This window comes from Bombus impatiens, unplaced genomic scaffold (assembly GCF_000188095.3).
Source record: "Bombus impatiens unplaced genomic scaffold, BIMP_2.2 scf_4016, whole genome shotgun sequence".
Taxonomy (NCBI): Eukaryota; Metazoa; Arthropoda; class Insecta; order Hymenoptera; family Apidae; genus Bombus; species Bombus impatiens.
The window spans coordinates 854,020-854,979 of NT_180435.1; the positions used below are offsets into that span (position 1 = coordinate 854,020).

Consider the following 960-nt stretch of genomic DNA (forward strand, 5'->3'; position numbering starts at 1 on the left):
ACTTACCCCCCGGACTCCCCGTACTTTCCGTTTGGGAGCCGAGGCGTACCGCCCTCCGTGGGGACGCCTACCCCCGCTGCTAACCCTGCAGCACCTACCGGCAGCAACGGAGCACGGCTACCAAATTCGACAGCCGGTCAGTTTCATCCTTTTCCGATCTCTCTGTATCCGATCGCAATGTAAAAGAATGTACAAAAATGAAGCGTATCGTTCGATTGTTTCAGGTGCCGCAGCCGTAAAAAGGAAGAAAGACGTAAGTATCTTTCGTCTGGTTGAAGGTAGAGAAATCCTACTTTCCTTTGAACCGTGAAATTTCGAGCTATAGGGCGTTGCATGTATTATATACTAATTTCGTTCGTCACATTTCGATGCAACCGTGAAATTATTTTTTTTCGAATGTTCGGAATGGGAACTGATCTCGTGTTCGTTTACTTAACAGGCCCTCGATGGAGCGGATGGCGAAGTCGTGACAACGCAGCACTGGGTGAGTGACTCGAAAAAGATTCGATAAACGCATGCCAGTCCATAGTAAATGTGTTTCCTGTCCCGACATCGGGATTCGATAATGGCTTCGAACGTATCGGAACCATATGAGTTCAGCGGCGCGATTGATAAAAGTCTGTGTCGGAAAAACGATAGAATTAGGTTAGCTCGTAAATTACGCTTTGCCTCCCCCCCTTTTTTTTCTTTCTTTTAGTACGTGGTTCGTCGAGCGAGACTCTTGGAAGACGCTCGGATGATCTCGGGGAATGCTCATGATCGTAATCTTTACGAGCAGAGTTATAGAGTATAATGATTTTACCAAGAGTCCAGCTCGGGTTAAAACTTGAAGATCTCCGGCCTGTTTCTCACGAACCTAATCCCCGATGGTCACACGCCCCTCGTTTTTTATCCATCGAATGGCCTCTTCGCCGCGATTTTTATTTCTCACCGATCGTTATCTCGCTCTTTCGCTGCTAA

The 960-nt window shown here is 47.4% G+C and overlaps 1 protein-coding gene across 1 annotated transcript in view; it reads left to right on the plus strand.

Annotated features, from left to right (window-relative positions):
* The window catches only part of LOC117152511, an 18,202-nt gene extending 17,676 nt beyond the window's left edge, over nucleotides 1–526 (plus strand). Inside the window, exons 5-7 of the mRNA XM_033324586.1 lie at nucleotides 1–136; nucleotides 225–253; nucleotides 440–526. Coding sequence (XP_033180477.1) covers nucleotides 1–136; nucleotides 225–253; nucleotides 440–511 — 237 coding nt within the window. The 3' untranslated portion in view covers nucleotides 512–526. The remainder of the gene's footprint in view (nucleotides 137–224; nucleotides 254–439) is intronic.
* Nucleotides 527–960: the final 434 nt, after the last annotated feature.